The sequence below is a fragment of the Bufo bufo genome, chromosome 7, assembly GCF_905171765.1.
Source record: "Bufo bufo chromosome 7, aBufBuf1.1, whole genome shotgun sequence".
Lineage (NCBI taxonomy): Eukaryota > Metazoa > Chordata > Amphibia > Anura > Bufonidae > Bufo > Bufo bufo.
Genome location: NC_053395.1, coordinates 120,789,310 through 120,807,880, shown reverse-complemented (window position 1 = coordinate 120,807,880; position 18,571 = coordinate 120,789,310). Strand labels below are relative to the sequence as shown.

The 18,571-nt window shown below is 46.0% G+C and overlaps 1 protein-coding gene across 1 annotated transcript in view; it reads right to left on the bottom strand.

Moving 5' to 3' along the window:
- TRPM2 (transient receptor potential cation channel subfamily M member 2) overlaps window positions 1-18,571 on the bottom strand; it is a 1,766,051-nt gene that overhangs the window by 99,969 nt on the left and 1,647,511 nt on the right. The window contains exons 22-23 of the mRNA XM_040441475.1: window positions 8,795-8,900; window positions 6,247-6,348 (exon numbers count right to left, since the gene is read on the bottom strand). Of these exons, the coding sequence (XP_040297409.1) occupies window positions 6,247-6,348; window positions 8,795-8,900 (208 nt within the window). The remainder of the gene's footprint in view (window positions 1-6,246; window positions 6,349-8,794; window positions 8,901-18,571) is intronic.

Genomic DNA, 18,571 nt, shown 5'->3' with positions numbered 1-18,571 from the left:
GTGGATGTCACGTGGGTGCCCGCTCGAAGAGAAGAAGAACAGGGGGAAAGTTCTGATGGGGAGACAGAGAGGAGAAGGAGACGAGTTGGAAGCAGGGGGAGGTTGTCGCAAGGAGCTAGTGGCACAGTCAGACAGCATGCATCGGCACCCGGGGTCAGCCCGACAGCACGCCAATCAACGCATGCTGTTGCCACCACCAGAATGCCGTCATTGCAGAGCTCAGCAGTGTGGCATTTTTTTTGTGTGTCTGCCTCTGACAACAGCGATGCTCTTTGCAACCTGTGCCAAAAGAAACTGAGTCGTGGGAAGTCCAACACCCACCTAGGTACAACTGCTTTGCGAAGGCACATGATCGCACATCACAAACGCCTATGGAATCAACACATGATGACGAGTACAAGCAGCACACAGTCAGGTGTCTGTCAAGGACATATTTGAGCGTAAGAAGCCAATGTCACAAAGTCACCCCCTTGCCCGGCGTCTGACAGCTGGCTTGTCTGAACTCTTAGCCCGCCAGCTTTTACCATACAAGCTGGTGGAGTCTGAGGCGTTCCAAAAATTTGTAGCTATTGGGACACCGCAGTGGAAGGTACCCGGCCGAAATTTCTTTGCACAAAAGGCAATCCCCAACCTGTACTCGAATGTGCAAAAGGAAGTAATGGCATGTCTGGCACACAGTGTTGGGCAAGGGTCAATCTGACCACTGATACCTGGTCTGCAAAGAACGGTCAGGGCAGGTATATTACCTACACTGCGCATTGGGTAAACCTGCTGACGGCTGCCAAGCATGGAATGCGTGGCTCTGCAGAGGAGTTGGTGACACCGCCACGACTTGCAGGCAGGCCTGCTGCCACCTCCTCTACTCCTCCTACTCCATCCTCTTCCATAACCTCCTCGGAGTCCTCTTCTGCTGCTGTGTCTTGCTCCACATCAACTGCACCCCCCCAGCTCCGCTGGGGCTATTCCACATCCCGGATACGGCAGTGTCACGCCGTCTTGGGGTTGACTTGCCTGAAAGCAGAGAGTCACACCGGACCAGCTCTCCTGTCCGCCCTGAACGCACAGGTGGATCAGTGTCTGACTCTGCATCAACTGGAGATCGGCAAAGTGGTGTGTGACAACGGAGCAATTTGTTGGCGGCATTGAATTTGGGCAAGTTGACACATGTGCCATGCATGGCACATGTGTGTAATCTGATCGTACAGTGCTTTGTGCATAAGTACCCAGGCTTACAGCACGTCCTGAAGCAGGCCAGGAAGGTGTGTGGCCATTTCAGGCGTTCCTACACGGCCATGGCGCACTTTTCAGATATCCAGCAGCGAAACAACATGCCAGTGAGGCGCTTGATTTGCGACAGCCCGACACGTTGGAATTCAACACTCCTAATGTTCGACCGCCTGCTCCAACAAGAAAAAGCCGTCAACGAGTATTTGTATGACCGGGGTGCTAGGACAGCCTCTGCGGAGCTGGGAATTTTTTTGCCACGTTACTGGACGCTCATGCGCAATGCCTGTAGGCTCATGCGTCCTTTTGAGGAGGTGACAAACCTAGTCAGTCGCACTGAAGGCACCATCAGCGACATCATCCCATTTGTTTTCTTCCTGGAGCGTGCCCTGCGAAGAGTGCTGAATCAGGCCGTAGATGAGCGTGAAAAGGAAGAGGAAAAGTTGTGGTCACCATCACCACCACCAGAAACAGCCTTATCAGCATCGCTTGCTGGACCTGCGGCAACGCTGGAAGAGGAGTCTGAGGAAGAGGAGTAAGAGGAGGAATGTGGCTTTGAGGAGGAGGAAGACCAACCACAGCAGGCATCCCAGGGTGCTCGTTGTCACCTATCTGGTACCCATGGTGTTGTACGTGGCTGGGGCGAAGAACAGACCTTCAGTGATATCAGTGAAAACGAGGAACTGGACATGAGTAGCTCGGCATCCAACCTTGTGCAAATGGGGTCTTTCATGCTGTCGTGCCTGTTGAGGGACCCTCGTAAAAAAAGGCTGAAGGAGAACGACCTGTACTGGGTGGCCACGCTACTAGACCCCAAGTATAAGTAGAAAGTGCCTGAAATTACCGGAAGTCGGAAAGGATGCAGTAGTTCCAAAATAAATTAAAAAGTATGCTTTACACAGCATATAAGGGTGATGTCACAGAACAACGGGAATCTAACAGGGGAAGAGGTGAAAGTAATCCTCCTCCTACCACGACCATGCCAGCAAGGACAGGACGCTTTACAGGCGTGTTGTTGATGGAGGACATGCAGAGCTTTTTAAGTCCTACGCATCGCCACAGCCCTTCGGGGTCCACCCTCAGAGAACGACTCGACCGACAGGTAGCAGACTACCTCGCCTTAACTGCAGATATCGACACTCTGAGGAGCGATGAACCCCTTGACTACTGGGTGTGCAGGCTTGACCTGTGGCCTGAGCTATTCCAATTTGCGATAGAACTTCTGGCCTGCCCCTCTTCAAGTGTCCTGTCAGAAAGGACCTTCAGTGCAGCAGGAGGTATTGTCACTGAGAAGAGAAGTCGCCTAGGTCAAAAAAGTCTAGATTACCTCACCTTTATTAAAATGAATGAGGGATGGATCCCGAAGGGACTGACAGTGGGCGATACATTTGACTAAAAAAGGCCTGATGAGATGAGCTGCCTTGGGCTAAAAATTGTCCACACGCTGCTGTATTTTATCTCTGAATGCCGGATGACTTGCGTGCCACCAACTAAGGTTCAAGCCGCAATGTTTTAGGGCACTTTCTGCCTGGGAAACATAAATTTTTCTGCCCGCTGCTACAGCAGCGGCTGAAACAATACCAAATTTTTCAGGCATGTGTACATGCCTAATTTTTCTGGCCTCTGGTGTTGCAATGTGGCTTCAAAAACCAAACAAAAAAAAAAGGCACATACATGTGTCAATTCCCCTTCGTGATCGTTACCTTGTTGTGGTGCCGGGGCTTGCATATCACAATGAAGCGACCACCTCTATGAGTGTGTTGGCAATGGCAATGTTGGCACACCCCAGATGATAAGGTCGTTGCTTCATTGTGAACAGACCAAAAGCGATTGGCTGGATAATTTTGCATAGAAAAAACATTAATTTTCTTTGTGATCATCTAAGGTAATCATTAAAGCCTACTAGGCTAACAATGGGCCCACAATGCAGAATCATTGTTTTCTGGGTCACTTAACTGTCACTGAACTACCTCAGCACGACCATAGGCTTTGAAAAACCCCATCGCCTGCAATCTCCCAAACGTGCGCACCAGCACAGTCATAACTACACCAAGATTGACGCATAGTGGTATAAAATTTATGTCTAAAATCTATTCCATACACGTCCCCTGATAGGGGACGTAACAGGGATTAAACTGATAAGAATAGAACAACATAACACACCACAACTATCTGGTGGCACATTAGATTGCACGCACAGTGCTCCAAATTTGAAGTAGGAGGACCGACCAAGCATCTTTTTCCATCTCCCCGTTCCTAAAATCAATGCCATATACACGTCCCCTGATAGGGGACGTAACAGGGATTAAATTGATAAGAATAGAACAACATAACATACCACAACTATCTGGTGGCACATTAGATTGCACGCGCAGTGCCCCAAATTTGAAGTAGGAGGACCGACCAAGCATCTTTTTCCATCTCCCCATTCCTAAAATCAATGCCATATACACGTCCCCTGATAGGGGACGTAACAGGGATTAAACTGATAAAAAAAGAACAACATAACACACCACAACTATCTGGTGGCACATTCGATTGCACGCGCAGTGCCCCAAATTTGAAGTAGGAGGACCGACCAAGCATCTTTTTCTATCTCCCCGTTCCTAAAATCAATGCCATATACACGTCCCCTGATAGGGGACGTAACAGGGATTAAACTGATGGGAATAGTACTACTTAACACACCTTATAATAACGCAGAGAGAGGCAACGCAGAGAGAGGAGTCTGAAGAAGAGGAGTCAGAGGAGGAAGGTGGCTTTGAGGAGGTGGAAGACCAACCACAGCAGGCGTCCCAGGGGGCTTGTTGTCACCTTTCGGGGACCCTTGGTGTTGTACGTGGCTGGGTGGAGGAAGAGACCTTCAATGACATCAGTAAGGACAAGGAACGGGGCATGGCTAGCTTGGTATCCAACCTTGTGCAAATGGGGAGTTTGCGTTTGTGCAAATGGACTGTTTGCGGTGCGTTAAACGGGGAGTTTGGTCTGTCGCTGTGAAGCGGGCGTAACCCTTACACTATCTGATCGATACAACATCATACCTGATGTTTTAAAGCACGTTATTCCAAACAATTTAGGAATGTTAGGTGATTTATGTCCTTTATGGATTAAAACCCGACTCTGCGTCAACTACGTAATTTTCCAAGGGAGTTTTGCCATGGATCCCCCTCCGGCATGCCACAGTCCAGGTGTTAGTCCCCTTGAAACAACTTTTCCATCACTATTGTGGGTAGAAAGAGTCCCTGTGGGTTTTAAAATTTGCCTGCCTATTGAAGTCAATGGCGGTTCGCCCGTTTGCGAACACTTGCGAACATTTGCGTTCGCTGCCTGCGAACGGAAAATTTTATGTTTGCGACATCTCTACTGCCTAGACGCAGCCCATGTGTGAGTATGAGAGAGTGCAAAAGAGTGTCTGTGTTCATGAAAATTACCTGTTTTTGTGATAAAATCACTTGTTATTCTAGAGGTTCAATCTTGCTTCTGCTTCCTATACCCGAGCCCTGAGCGAAATTTGCTAGGTTCTGCTGCACTGCTTTTCAGCTCACTCAGATACATTCACCATGAGTCACTAGCTCTGAACTACTATAGGTGGCGCTGCTGCGCTCAGTCTTCTGCATCTGATTGAACTAGTCTGTCAGGATTTGTTCCTGGAGCATATTATTTTATTAGTTACTCCACTTTAGTTAGTTCAGAAGTCATAGGATACATTCCCTATTAGCTTCCCACAGGACAACACAGTGCTTAGAACTGCAAGGCAGGTTATATAGGCTGCCGCTACACGGTATGGCTATTTACTTCACCAAATATAAGCTTTTTCTTATTCACAATGTTGGGCAATAATTTTAGGTTGTAAGATACACGTTCCAAAGATTTTCAGTGTTCGCTTTTTTTCTTTCTGCTTTCCTATTTCCTAGACAATATGATATGGCAGTAAAAATTAACAGTAGTGGTAAGAATTACATATATTGTCATCTTTCTTGTAAAAAGTGACTGTTATTTCACACATTAATAAAGATAAAACATAACAGTAAATATATCAGATCATTTTAATAAAACTATAACTCATTCAAAGAGCTAGTAATAGATCTATATTTCTAATAATGTATCTGCAGTATCCCAGAGCCAGAGAAATAATGAATTAAATGAACTATTTGTGCAGTCAAACTGGGTCAGAATGAACAAATCTCCAGAATTAACTCGATTTCAGATCACTGATACAGAAGGCACCTAAAAGCAATGTTGCAGGCCCAACTGCCAAGCCTGTGCCATCACCATGAAATACTAGTACGGCACATAGCATAAAAGAGCACCTTTCAGCATGATCAACTCTAGTAAACCAAGCATACTGCCTGATAGGTTTGATCATTCTGAGTAAAACACACAGTCCATCTGGGTTGCTTTCTCTGATGCTGGAATTAGTGATGAGCGAAGCAAGCTTCAGATCTTAGATCCAAAGTCGCTTCACTGAAAACTTGAGTTTAATGTTGTACGGAGATCCATCTCCGTAAAACATTAACATATATGGGCTCTGACGATGAAAATTCATTATTTCCGAAGTCTTGCGGTGAATAACTTTGGGATTTGATTTCAACTTCAAAACTATTTTAAAACTTGGTTCTGAAGTCAGCTTCGGTTTTGAGGTACTAGTATCGACTTTATATACCTATTTTAAAATGGTTTTTAAGCTTAATAATCAAATACCGAAGTAAAACAATCTAGAGCAGCGCTAAAGCCCGCCCAATAGTGTCGGTGACATCATGCTCATATCAGAGGGCCTGCCTAGGTGAAAATGGGGATATGTCTGGGTTCAGCTCTGAACCCAGAAAACTCCTTAAATTGTAATCTGATATTGATTGCTAGTGGCAACACCTCAAGTTCTTGCCTTTTGTAATTTTCATATATGGTAATGGGTAAATATTGGTTAGTTTAGATTACAAAAGAAACAAACTAAACTATTTTTTCACATAAGACCTGTTATGTGGTTAATTCAGTTTAACAATTAAATAATAGATTCCATCTTACTTCAATACTTTCATTTAACAGTTGCTGAAATTTCTCTAAGAATTCGAAGTTTATAATCCTCTTTAGCTTGAGTGGAAATGTTTCCCCTGGTTCGAGGGAGCCCTGTTTAGGAAAAGATGAATAAAGTAAGTGGTGTATAATTTTTCAGGTTAAAAGCACTTGATATTGGGTGAGATCCATTCAATTCTTACCGTAGCCCCATGGTGTAGTGTGGGGCTAGTGCCCACAGCAAGCCAAGTATTGTGTCCCTTTAACCTGAGACAAACCTCTTTTTATACAACCAGAGCTGATCAGGGTCTGCTATACCCAGCAGCTCTGCTCTGCCCCCAATCATGTGATCACTGGATCCACTGGTGACAAGGCTGATTCCTTTTATTCCAAGAATAGCATTCATTAGACTCTATGCACCAAGCAAAGGTGAAGGCAGAACTAATAAACCATTTCTGTGTTCTTCTCGGGATACTCAGCTGTCACTGACCTGCTCTGGTTATTTCAGGGGCTTTAATCCCGCACAAAGGGCCATGAATGCATGGCCCTTGTTTATTATAAAGTTAATTAGAAGGATTATTGCTGTGGGGGCCTAAATGGAGTATACACAGCATGTCTATGGGAATTTTACTAGTACTACTCTGAGTAATACTAACAAAATTCCCATGGGCCTGCCATTCAGACATCACTTAAACCCCTACGGTAATAACCCTCAATTATGAGGCTAGTCCTAATTGCTATTTAGCACTCCCCCTCTCCCCCTGACTCCACTCACTAAAATACCCCCTGAAGCAGGGCTACTAGCAGTGATCTGAGACTGTAGACTAGCATAACGTGAAGCCTACAGGAGAGCCAGACTCGAGTGCTCTGCTGACTCATCAGAGCATGTGCCGCATGACACCTTAGTAGGCCCTAGGCCTGAGCCAGTATGTGAGCAGTTTGTGGCATGTGTGAATGCCATGCACTCTGTTGCAGGCAGTACATTGCATACATCCTACAATCACCATTGAGTGACTCATCTACTGCATGGCTATAGTGGGATGTGTGTAGTGCCACACAACCAGAAATGGACTGGGATTACAAAACAGTACTCTCCCCAATTGCAGCAGCATTGTCCAGATTTAAATGTCTCACCACTCTTGGGGACTTGCAGGACAGTAGAGAGGAGGCTGGAGTTAGAGGGAGAGAGCTTCTCCTGCAGTTTTCCCAAATACTGTACATCAGGGAGTGAAGGACCTTTGATGATATTATCACAGGTCCTGCGCTGTTCTAATCTTGAAAGTACACCATTGGTAGTACAGTTCCTTTACTCTTAGATGAGGACCTATGATGATGTCATTCCAGGTCCTCTAGCTTTCTAAGCATCCAAACTGCAGGGTTTGCATCATCAGCGCAGTTAATGTTTAATCCTGTCAGACAGCCCAGTGCAGACCAGCCCATGGGGCCTGGACACATTGAAAGGCATTGTCTGTGCCTAGATGGTCGGATGCCCCCTTGCAGTTTGGCATCCGGTGCAACCACCCCCTCATGCTACGCCAAAGCCCAAGCCACACTGCACATATCTTGCTGTATTTATTGAATATTGCTATTTAGGATTCTATTAAATTTACTGCCGGGAGCACTCTGGTCTGACATGGACTTGAGGGTATGACCATACAGTGCAATCGAGTCACTGTTGCGACCATGACACACTGTGGTCGAATACTGTGTGACTGTATGGGCTACAAGAGGCTTTAAGTAAACTAGTAAAGATTACACTGTTTATTCTGTCTGCATTGTTAATGACATCCATGTGGTCATCCTCTGAGTGCACCAGAGGGGTCAATACTGATTTTACTCCCAATACCAGAGGTATCCAACTGGAAAGCAAAGTATGCACAGTGGACTAGATTATCTAGTTAACTATTCATGAACTGCAACATACTTTGTAAACAGTAATATTCAGAGACACATTTTGCACACAGTATCATTGTGTATTGAAAGCATTAGCCTTTTATCACTATGCACAAATGCGGATGTGTCTTTTAGGTCACTAGCGCATCATCCACACTTTGGAATAAACACATGTGATTGCATTGAGAACTTTTAATCTATTATGGATGTGTCTTTTTCTCATTGATAGCATTGGCTATACACAGTTTGTGAATGTAAAGCATATCTATGGCCAATATTGCATAATGTATCTAGTGAAAAAAACATGTGAAAACTGACATAAATGTTACCAATGTTATTGTCCTGCAACCTTTACAGTAGACATTTTCGGTAACATTTTCTGTGTGTATATACTGACAATGTATTTTTTTGTTTGAGCTATAATTCTAGCAGGTTTTTATTGTTTATTTATGTTTTTCAAGCTTATTGATACCTATTGTGCAGTTAAAATAAATGACCCAATTTTGTGCAATCTAGAGAGCTGGCCTTTTTCTCATTTATTGAGCACTCAACTGAACAGTCATTGTGCATTTCTCATGAGCTGCCCAAGACATTATTTTTATTTTAATGAAAATGTACATTTGACCTTCTAATACATAATACAGATAAAGATGCAAAAGAAACCTACTCCAGGGAGAGCCCAGTGCTCTGAAGAAATGTGCTTCATGGCTAGAATTTCCAGCATTTTCTTAGATTTTTTTCTACTAATAGATCCATCCTTGTTTCTCTTCCATCTGCAGAAAGCAAGTTAATAATTACATATACAATGTTGTTTTGGTATATTATATTTTTGTTAGGATGATGCTGCATACTGAGTAATAAAAGACACCAAAAATTTAATCTGCCAGTTAAGGGGGTTGTCCAAGTTCAGAGCTGAACCCGGACATATCCCCATCTTCACCCCTCCGTCCCCCCGATATGAGCATCGGAGTATTTCATGCTCTGATGCTCTCCCTTGCCCTGCGCTGAATCGGGCAGGACAAAGGCTTTTTTGTTTATATTATTACACTGCTAGGCAGAGGCTTCCACCTAGCAGTGTTCCCAGTGACATGGGCGGGCTTTAGAGCTGCCCTAGCTGTTTTACAGCCTCTGCCTAGCAGTTACCATGGAGAGCCTGGTACGTCACTGGATCTCCAAAAAATGCCTTTGCCCTGCATGATTCGGTGTAGGGCAAAGGAGAGCATCGGAGCATGAAATGGGGGGCTGAAGGGGTAAAGATGGGGATATGTCCGGGTTCAGATCTGAACCCGAACAACCCCTTGAAAACCAGATAGCAACACATATACATTTTTTTTCTGATTCCAAATTTTTTTATTCTATTCCTTGAACATTATTATGGGGGCAGCCATATTGTTTGAGCAGCTTTAAATAGCATTTAGAAAGTATTAAGAATATTGCTTTCTTGCAGCCAAGAGAGGACCTCAATTATGTCTAGGCATGCTCTGGTCAATGTACAATGAAAGAATAGATAAGCTTTGGCAGTCACCTATTGTGAATGGTGAATTTTGTCTTATTTGTAGTTCTAATCCTCCCTATAATAATATCACCTCTGTGTATAGATAAGCAGGTAATTGCACTAAAGTGATCTGTACAGACCAAGAGGTGGTGCCTATTATTAGGCTTAGTGTCAAGTGAGAAAGCTGCAGGATTTAATGTTTTTTATTTGTTTAAATATAGATATTGACATGGAAAATTTAAAATGACAATTAAAAATTACAGTCCTGATCAAAAGTTTAAGACCACTTGAAAAATCGCAAAAAATCATATTTAGCATGGCTGGATCTTAACAAGGTTCCAAGTAGAGCTTCAACATGCAACAAGAAGAAATGAGAGTGAGACAAAACATTTTTTGAGCATTCAATTAATTGAAAATAACGATTAAACTGAAACAGGCTGTTTTTCAGCTGATCCAAATTTTAGGACCACGTGCCTTTAAAAGGCCAAATCTGTGCAAAGATGTGGATTCATTGTCATTTTCTGTCAGGTAGTCACACGTTGTGATAGCAAAGGCAAAAAAAACTCTCCCTTTTTGAACGTGGTCGGGTTGTTATACTGCATAAGCAGGGTCTCTCACAGCGCGCCATCGCTGCTGAGGTGGGACACAGTAAGACTTTGTTCCTGAGGGTTATGGAACAAAAAAGTAAAGTGGAAGACCCCAAAAAATTACATCAGCACTGAGCCGGAGGATACAATTGGCTGTCCGTCAAGACACTGGACGATCCTCGACCCAAATTAAAGCCCTTACTGGTGCTGACTGCAGCCCCATAACCAACAGACGGCATCTGAGACTGAAGGGCCTCAAAAACAAAAAACTTCTTCAAAGACCTCGTCTCCTCGAACGCCACAGAACTGCTCGTTTTGGACTTTTCAAGAGAGCACCAAACATGGGACATTCAAAGGTGGAAGAAAGTTTTATTCTCTGATGAGAAAAAATGCAACCTTGATGGTCCTGATGGTTTCCAACGTTACTGGCATGACAAGCAGATCCCACCTGAGATGTTTTCTACGCGCCACAGTGAATGGGGCGCCATAATGGTCTGGGGTGCTTTTTCCTTCAGTGGAACAATGGAGCTTCAGGAAGTGCAGGGGTGTCAAACTGCTGCTGGCTATGTTCAGATGTTGCAGAGAGCATTCCTCATGACTGAGGGCCCTCGTATGTGTGGTAACGACTGGGTATTTCAACAGGACAACACTACAGTACACAATGCCCGCAGGACAAGGGACTTCTTCCAGGAAAATAACATCACTCTTTTGGCCCATCCTGCGTGTTCCCCTGATCTAAATCCAATTGAGAACCTTTGGGGATGGATGGCAAGGGAAGTTTACAAAAATGGACAACAGTTCCAGACAGTAGATGGCCTTCGTGCGGCCGTCTTCACCACTTGGAGAAATGTTCCCACTTACCTCATGGAAACGCTTGCATTAAGCATGCCGAAACAAATTTTTGAAGTGATAAACAATAATGGCGGAGCTACTCATTACTGAGTTCATGTTTGGAAGTTGGATTTCTGTTTTGGGGGGGTTTAGTTTTTTTTTGGGAGGTGTGATCCTAAACTTTTGATCAGCTGAAAAACAGCCTGTTTCAGTTTATTCGTTGTTTTCATTAAATTGAATGCTCAAAAAATGTTTTGTCTCACTCCCATTTCTTCTTGTTGCATGTTGAAGCTCTACTTGGAACCTTGTAGAGATCCAGCCATGCTAAATATGATTTTTTGCAATTTTTCAAGTGGTCTTAAACTTTTGATCAGGACTGTATTTAAAAATATGTTAAACATAAAAAAGTAATTTTCTGATGACACATACCCTTTAAAACAGGAAACTGCAATTGGTACAAATTACACATGAGTAAATTGATTCTGGTGATTTGGAATTCTGTCTTGAATTTTCCAAAAATCTCCTTTTGGAAGAAGAACTGTCTCATTCAGAGAAGTGTCATACTAGGACACCTAGTACTCTTGTCCCTTTGGAAGGAGAACAGGCTTGCACATCTCATTTCTCTTTCTCTCTCTGGTCTTCTAGAACTCACATTTAGTATCTCTATGGGGGAGATTTATCAAAATAGTGTAAAGTAGAACTAGCTTAGTTGCCCATAGCAACCAATCAGACCCCACCTTTTATTTTTCACAGCTCCATTGGAAAATGAATGGTGGAAGCTGATTGGTTGCTATGGGGGCAACTAAGCCAGTTCTACTTTACATCAGTTTGATAAATCTCCCCCTATAGCTTTTCACAAATAATATGAGTATTAGGAGATGAGAGACAGTTATATACCAATTTTTAGCACAATTGGAGCATATTTAATTTGAATTCTGAATAAAACCCAAAACGAATTTAAAGATATTCACTCATCTCCAGTACAATGATAAACAGGAATATAACCATATGCAAATCATATTAGCAGCAACAGTATTGTTATGAAAAGAAACAGGAAATATCATCTCCAAGTATAAACACTGTTGTGTGTTATTACGTGTATTGGTACTACCAACCAACTAATGTCAATCAGTTGATCACTAAACTCAGTTTGAAAAAGGTTAACAATCTGGAGCATAGGATTGCAGAAGAACAACATGAAATTATTACTGTAGTTGCTGCAGCTGGAGCCTTGAAAACCTAAATAGTTTACAGAAAATTTCCAATGCCTTTTGTTGAGGCCTCCACACTGTAGAGGCATCTGCGTCTGAATAAATTAGCTGCATCTCACTCCACTGCAGGGAGATCTAGACTGGCATAAATGATAAATGTTGCTAAAACTGGGAGTCGCGACCATTCAGCTGTAACTAGTATAGGACAGGACGCAGCTCAAGTGAGGGACAGTGTTAGGCTGTTAATCAGTAAATTTTTTGGGTTGAGATACATCTCCTTTGCATCCTTGAAATGGAAATACAATAGTTAATCTGACTGTTAATGCTGTGGGTGACCTATAGCCATTTTTATGGGGTGCAACACACCTCCTTTGCACCCATGACACAGAAATACAAGGGGAAGGGGGGTGGTCGGATACCAGGAGAAGCAGGCTCCTGAACTCAAAGCTCCGTGCCAAGTGGTTACTAGCGGCTCACAACGATCCTTATTAGAGACTCTAATAGCTCCCCAGGATTCCCTCTGACAAACATAATCTCCCAGGCACCTCTTGATGATGACCAGAGGGAAAAAATGACAACTTTCTTTCCTCCAGCACTTGGCCTAGCCCTAATGCAAGATGGCGGCACTTCACACCAGTCGGATAGCACACCTCCTGCCTCAGCAAGCCCATCCAGCTCCTCCTCAAACAAACTTTCGCCCGATATGGCGCTCAGCAAGAAGCAAAGACTACTCTCACTTGACACTGGTAGTTAGGGGCTCGTGAGTACTGACTCGTTATCATTTACTCCTGATGAAGGAGGGCCCCATATGGAGCTAATGAATCTAGGCATTTGTTTAGCAGTTCTACAAAACATGTTTAAAGGGTTTCTGTCACCCTGCAAAACTCTTTTTTTTTTTTTGGGATAGTTAGATTGCTCATAGTGCGATATAGCAGAATATAATGCTCTTACTTACTTTCATGCGGCCGATTCTTTATAAAACGAACTTTTATAATATGTTAATGATGGCTCTACCAGCAAGTAGGGCGTCTACTTGCTGGTAGCTGCTGCAGAAATCCGCCCCCTTGCCGTGTTGATTGACAGGGCCAGCCGTGATCTCCTCCTCCGGCCGGCCCTGTCAGTAATTCAAAAATCGCGCGCCTCGTGTCATTCGGCGCAGGCGCTCTGAGATGAGGAGGCTCGTATCCTCAGCACTCCCTCAGTGCGCCTGCGCCGATGACATCACCGAAAGAGAAGACGTCATCGGCGCAGGCGCACTGAGGGAGTGCTGAGGATACGAGCCTCCTCATCTCAGAGCGCCTGCGCCGAATGACGCGAGGCGCGCGATTTTTGAATTACTGACAGGGCCGGCCGGAGGAGGAGATCACGGCTGGCCCTGTCAATCAACACGGCGAGGGGGCGGATTTCTGCAGCAGCTACCAGCAAGTAGACGCCCTACTTGCTGGTAGAGCCCTCATTAACATATTATAAAAGTTCGTTTTATAAAGAATTGGCCGCATGAAAGTAAGTAAGAGCATTATATTCTGCTATATCGCACTATGAGCAATCTAACTATGCCAAAAAAAAAAAATGAGTTTTGCAGGGTGACAGAAACCCTTTAAGGATTTAAAGGGACTTTAAAGAGTCTATTGCAAGTTGCAACTATCCACACTGACCTGATATCCATCAAAGAGCAGTGTGCCTACTTGAAGGAGAAAATTGAAGAATTCATGTCAGCACATAACACTCTTGTAGATAGTCATAATGCAGTGGAAGATGATCTGGCTATAATTAAACTAAAATTAGCCGACCTAGAGTACCACTCTAGGCGGAATAACATCAGGTTTATAAACATTCCAGAGACTGTCCTTGACTCACAACTGAAAAAGTTTATTATAGACCTGCTGGTGGCGTACCTTCCTGACACTCCTAGCTCTGAATTAAAAATAGACAGGGCTCACAGAGTCCCTAAGCCAAGAGCATTACCAGATACAGTACCCAAAAATTGTGTTAGCAAAGATACACTTTTATTACTTGAAAGAGGCCGCAATGAAGCCAGCTCAAAATAAACAGCCTGTCCCAGAAAGATTCAACCGTATTGCACTATATACGGGCTTGTCTTCAGTGACATTGACAAGAAAGAGAGAATTTATTCAATACACTAAAGCTCTTAGGCAAAACAGTGTCCCCTATAAGTGGGGTTATCCTGTCAAATTGATTGTACACTTCAATAACTCCACTCATGTTCTATCCTCCCCAACTGAAGCTGCTGAGGCACTTGCTAAATGGAACATTGCTCTGCCACACGAGTGAGACAAAAGCAAAGAAAAGGATCCTTCCACCTCTCCTCCAAGAAGCAAAGTTTTTTTTTCCCTTCCTCTGGATCAACTTGCAGGATGACAGGCCGAACTGGATGGACAAATGTCTTTTTTCGGCCTTATGTATGTACTATGTAAGCATGCAACACTGTACCAGGAGTTGACAAAAGATGGAACAGTTTCTCCTTGAACATTTGCTAAAGGCTCCTCAACTGGAGATCTTCTTATGTTACATCAAAGTAACCAAGTCATGCTAACACTTAAGGTTTCTTGTCTACCTCTCCCTAATCCGTTTTTTTCACCCTCTCAAGAAGTGACTACTTGATTCATGTTTGGCTGTTGGGTCCCGGTTGGACCATTATTTCTGTTATTTTTGTCTTCTGCTTCGAAGGCCTGGATCACAGGCCTCGTTCTTGAACTTGGTCATTTACAGAAACAGTTGTTTATTCAAATCAGTATAAGCATTTTTTTGTCATAGTTTTCATGGTTATCATAATGCCAATTGTGGTAAGGTGAACAGTAAAATGTATGAGAAAAGTTCCGGAAGGGGTGTATACCTCACCTAGATGAGATAAGTAAAGTCCAGGAAAATGGTGCTGGTTTCAGCAAACCTAGTTGCTGAAGCTATTTTTTATAGTAAATCATGGGCTGGATTTTATTGGACTGGGGAAGGTAGGTTTGGTAGTATGACCTCCCCAGTCCACCCCATTCCAGGGCGTGTTTTCGTCTAACCTGAGGATATCACAGGTGAATCCTGCTATAATCAGTCTGGCATAAATCCACCCTCAGTGAGTCAGGCCGGACTGGAGCGCAGCGGTTGGGGAGGACGCGCATGAAGAGGCCGGGCGGTGAAGGACTGGTGAGGAAAGGGTTAGGGGGTTGTGGGGGCGGTGTAAGAGGAAGGGCGGGAGTTGCCAGGGCGGCGTGGGGCGTGGCCGGAGCGGAGACAGAGGAAGGAGGCGGAAGTGAGGTCAGTGCGGCCAGGGGATCCAAACGAGCAGGACGTACCTCAAGATGTCGGCGCCAGGGATGTCCGTGGATGAGATGCTGGAGAGGTTGCGGCGAGAGGCGGAGGTGAGGGGGCCTGGCTGGCTGCAGGAACAGGTGGGCGCCTGCATTGTATCGCCTGCTCCGGCGGCTACCCCCATTGCCAGGGCTGCCCGGCTGCGGCGGAGCATAGCGCCGGCACGCCTAAGCCCTGAAATCACCCCCCGGGCCCGGCGCCGAATAGGGAGCCCACCTGTGGACCCTCGGCGGCGGAGAGCGGCCGCTCAGCCACCTGCGAGCCGCTCTCGCCGTGGGAGGAATCCCGATTCTCGGCGGGGCCCTGTTAGGAGCGGGACGCCCCTTCCCCCGTTCCCTGCAGCAGGTGACTCGGATGCAGGACCAGGAACGGTGGACCGGCCCAGTCCTTCCTTAAGCGGGCGGTCCACTCGGCTTTCAGAAAGGATCCGGGCTCCTCGGGCTGCTCTTAGGGGAGAGGAATACCAGGGCAGGCCCAGAGAAGATTCCAGCAGTGTGGAGAAAGATCCCCTTGCGGCGGTGGGTGCTGCGGCCTCGTCCTGGCGTCCAGCCAGCGTGGTGCAGAGGGTCGTACAGGTGGTCCAGGAGGAGCAGCCGTCGACATCCAAGAGCTTTGATGGTGAAGTGGCGTTACGGCGGGAGTCAGGATCTACGGCAGCGGGAGTCACAGCGCCCGTGGTGCCTGGTGAGATTGGTTGGGGATCTGTTTTAGCCCAGGGTTTCCCGGGTGGGGGGGGGGGGGGGGAACATGGGGGAATTTGGTAAAGGTTTGGGGCAGTTTTTGGGGGGATTGGCGGGTTGGTTGTCAGGTATGGGTGCTGGTGCTGGGTCTCCATTGCCGGGGTGGGGGGTGGTGCCGGGTCTAGGGTCAGGGACGCAGGTTGTTACGTCAGGTGCAGGGTCGGTGTCGGTGGAGACGCAGGCGGGGGGGGAGGAGGAGGTGCAGAGGTTGGATGATAGGGCTCGGGGTGAGGTGTACGTGTGCTTTGAAGGGCCGCTGGGGGCTCATTTGAAACAGGAGGTGAGAGAAAAGATCTGGAAGGGAGAGTATGTGGAGATATTCTCGCTGCTCCCGTTGGAAAGGTTTAACTTGGATAGGGGTAAGAAGGACGAGGGAAAAAAGGAGGATGAGGATAAGCGTAGGCATCGATTGATTCCACGTACCTTTGCTAATTGGCTACAGGCGTTTGCCATATTAGCAAGTGTCATTGGGGAACGGGCGCCGGAATGTTGTTCGGCGCTTTTTTGTTACCAAGACGCTATTGGGGAGGCTTATAGGGTGTATGGGGGTGTGGGCTGGCTCCGTTATGGCGAGCAGTTCCGGCAGCGTAAGGCGGTGAGGCCTGATATTCGGTGGGATCATAAGGATATTGGGTTGTGGTTGAGGGTGACGGCGCCTCCTAGGGCTGGGCAGTCCTTTCGTGGGGAGTCCGGGGGGTCATCCCCTGGGGCATTGGCAGCGGCATCGGCAAAAGGGTTGTGCTTCCTTTTTAATGAAGGAAATTGCAGATTTGGGGCCAAGTGCAAATTTAAGCACGAGTGCACGGGGTGTGGGGGAGCCCATGGAGCTAACCGTTGCTTCAAAGGGGGTAAGAATAGGGGGGGTGACGGTGCTGGAAAAGGGACGGACGCCGGTGCGGGTAGAAGAGATGCAGGTGTTCCTAGATAGATATCCGGATCAGGTCGCGGCTGGGTTGTTGGGGGATGGTTTTAGGTTTGGCTTTCGTATTCCGTCAGTTGTCACGGCGGGGCCTACGGTTCTTAGGAATCTTAGGTCTGCGCTTGTTCACGGAAAAATTAAAGAAAGAGGTGGAGTTGGGGCGGATGGCGGGTCCATTCAAGGAGCCGCCGATTCTGGGATTGAGGGTGTCCCCGTTAGGGGTGGTGCCTAAGAAGGAGCCGAATAAGTTTCGGCTCATTCATCATTTGTCTTATCCAAAAGGTGCGTCGGTCAATGATGGTATAGATCCTGAACTTTGTTCGGTGGTATATACCTCCTTTGATGCGGCTGTAAGATGGGTGAGGCGGTTGGGGCAGGGGACGTTGATGGCTAAGGTGGATGTGGAGGCGGCCTTTAGATTGCTTCCGGTACATGTGGACAGCATGGGTTTGTTGGGTTGTTTTTGGGATGGCGAATATTTTGTGGATAGGTGTTTGCCAATGGGGTGCTCGCTGTCATGTGCATATTTTGAGACCTTTAGCTCATTTTTGGAATGGGTAGTGGTGGAAGTTTCAGGTTGTTCATCAGTTATCCATTATTTGGACGACTTTTTATGTTTAGGGCCGGCAAATTCGCGGGTGTGTTCTTTGTTGCTGCACACGGTGCAGTCGGTTTTTGCGCGTTTTGGGGTACCATTAGCGCGGGAGAAAACGTTGGGGCCGGTGACGGAGTTGTGTTTTTTGGGGATTGTTATAGATACGGAGCGGATGGAGTGCAGGCTTCCGCAGGACAAGTTGGTAGATTTGCGTTTGGAGATTGATAGGGCCTTGGTCAGGGAGAAGATTAGGTTGAGGGAGTTGCAGTCATTGTTGGGTAAATTGAATTTTGCTTGTCAAATTATGCCGATGGGTAGAATTTTCTGTAGACGTTTGGCTGCTGCTACGGCGGGGGTGTTAGCGCCGTATCATTTTATCAGGTTACGCAAGGAGTTAAAAGGGGATTTAAGGGTGTGGGCGGAGTTTTTTGGGTCAGTACAATGGCAGGTCTTTAGTGATGGCGGAGTTGTGTGATAGTGTGGAGTTTGAGTTGTACACTGATGCGTCGGGGGGAGTGGGTTTCGGGGCTTATTGCCAAGGCCAATGGTGTGCGGGAGTATGGCCGGATTCGTGGGTAAGTCGGGGCTGGGTCAGGAACATGGCGTTGCTGGAACTTTTTCCCATTGTGATGGCGGTAGTATTGTGGGGTGAGAAATTTGAAAACAGGAAGGTGCGCTTTCATTGTGACAATTTGGGAGTGGTTCAGGCTATCAACAGTTTGTCCGCATCTTCCCCGCCGGTGGT